Raw genomic sequence first — 2,500 nt, forward strand, 5'->3', positions numbered from 1 at the left:
TTTATGCATCTTTATATATATTTATGTATATGTATATGTGTATATATATGTATGCATATTTTATGTATATGCATATGTATAAATATGTATGTGTGTATATTTCTATGTATATTTTATATAAATGTATATGTATGTACATTTTATATATATGTATATGTATGTATATATAGTTATGTGTATGTATATATGTATATGCATATATATTTGTATATTATATATGTATATGTATATATGTATATATATGTATATATAGATATGAATATATATGTATGTATGTGTATATGTATATATGTATATAATGTATATATGTGTATATAATGTATTTATATGTATATATATTTATATTAGATATATTTATATATATTTATATATATTTATATATTTATATATTTATATTTATGTATATATTTGTATATATATATATATTTATACATATGTATATTTATATGTGTATATGTACATAAATATGTATATATATATATATATATATATATATATATATATATATATATACACACATGTATGTATATATATATATATATATATATATATATATATATATATATATATATATATATATTTATGCCTATATATGTTTATATATATGCCTATATATGTGTTTATATATGCCTATATATATATATATATATATATATATATATATATATATATATATATATATATATATTTATTTATTTATGCCTATATATGTTTATATATATGCCTATATATGTGTATATATATGCCAATATATATATGTGTATATATATGCCAATATATATGTGTGTATATATATGCCAATATATATGTGTGTATATATATATGCCAATATATATGTGTATATATATATGCCAATATATATGTGTGTATATATATATGCCAATATATATGTGTGTATATATATATGCCAATATATATGTGTGTATATATATATATGCCAATATATATGTGTATATATATGCCAATATATATGTATGACTATGTATATATACATATAAGTACATATTTATAATATATACACATTTATTTTTTCTTTCACTTTTCTTTGTTTTTGACTTTCATTTTGCTTAAAGAGTGCATTGTTTCTGTTCACTAGAAGAATTTTGTAAGGGAAACTTTTATATTTAGTTCAGCACTTTAGAATTTATTAATGTGCTACAAGGTTGTCTGACCATGTTTTTTTTTTGTTTCATTCATGTTATTCTATTTTATGCATTTATGACTAGAGCCATTTTATATGAATGGAGCTTCAGATTTCCTTTGGTTTGTTGCACTTCTTAACATTTGCCATGGCTTTTGTCTGCTGTGGAAATATTTATTTCAAATGATGAGGCTTACCTCTGCCAGAAGGGAACGATTAAGCTACTGAAAATATAAGTTCTTAAGTGTTTGAGAAATGGGATTATGCATTCAGTTCTTTTCATGCATTTAAAAAAAAAAAAAAAAGAAAAGCCTTGGTATTGGATTTTGATACCAAGTTGCTGCAATATGGTCAGGCAACTGCGGCTATCTGCAGAACCCCTGCTTATTGTGTTGTGATATATCCAGAGTGCCCACCCACCTGCCTACCTGGCTAGCACTCTGGGTAGCAGTACTTCCCTTGTGTGGGTGGATATTGTTTGCTTTATAATGACAATGACCTCTCTCTTTTAGCCAGTCCTCTCAAATTATGTTTAAGCAGATGATTTATTTAAGAAATAAATAGATTGTAAACTTGTGAAAAAAAGAGAGAGAGAGAGAGAGAGAATGTTAAGAAAAGAAGCAAAACAATATTTACCCATATATATATTTTTTTTTGTATGTGTGTGAGTGTGTCTTCCACCATGTGTGTGTGAGTGTGTGTGTGTGTCTTTAATTTCTGTGAGCCAGCATGTGGTTACAAGTGTGGCAGTGGTCTAATGAATGTGCGCGCTCGTGTGGCCGTGTGCGCTCCAATGGTCCCCCAGGCCGTCAATCTGGTCAAGGACGGGATGACGCCAGAGGGAAGCCGACGACTCTCAGCCTCAAGGGACAGACTCCGCAGGGGGTCACGAGAGTCCCTCAACTCAGCTGAGTTCGATGCCAACGACGATGTAAGTAAAGCCCAGCACTCCCATACTCACCAGAAGCGCGCACTCACACGTACCTGAGTCAAGCCAGTCCTCTTGTGGTGTATTCTTTATATACTCATATCTGTGTATGTATATATGTATACATATATATAATTATTATTATTAACTTTTCTTTTCTGTTCCCCTGTCCCTTTTTTGGGGAATTTTTCCTTTTTTTCTATATACTTTTCTGTGTGTAGTTCTGGTAGTTTTTTCAAGAGTCTTGTCCATTGTAATATTTTTCCCCTTTTGTTTTATGGAAGGAAATGTATGGACAAGTATGATGGTTGCTGTTACAATTATTATTGGCACTTTTCCACATCTCTATGCATATATTTTGCCCCTCCCCCAATTGTAGGCTTGACAAAAGTAAGTGTGTTGGTGTGTATATCTCAAGGCCCAGGGATCTG

The 2,500-nt window shown here is 28.6% G+C and overlaps 1 protein-coding gene across 1 annotated transcript in view; it reads left to right on the forward strand.

Moving 5' to 3' along the window:
* The window catches only part of LOC125042377 (kinesin light chain-like), a 123,204-nt gene that overhangs the window by 98,645 nt on the left and 22,059 nt on the right, over positions 1-2,500 (forward strand). Inside the window, 1 exon segment of the mRNA XM_047637958.1 lies at positions 1,947-2,072. Within this exon segment, the coding sequence (XP_047493914.1) occupies positions 1,947-2,072 (126 nt within the window).

This window comes from Penaeus chinensis, chromosome 32, assembly GCF_019202785.1.
Source record: "Penaeus chinensis breed Huanghai No. 1 chromosome 32, ASM1920278v2, whole genome shotgun sequence".
Taxonomy (NCBI): Eukaryota; Metazoa; Arthropoda; class Malacostraca; order Decapoda; family Penaeidae; genus Penaeus; species Penaeus chinensis.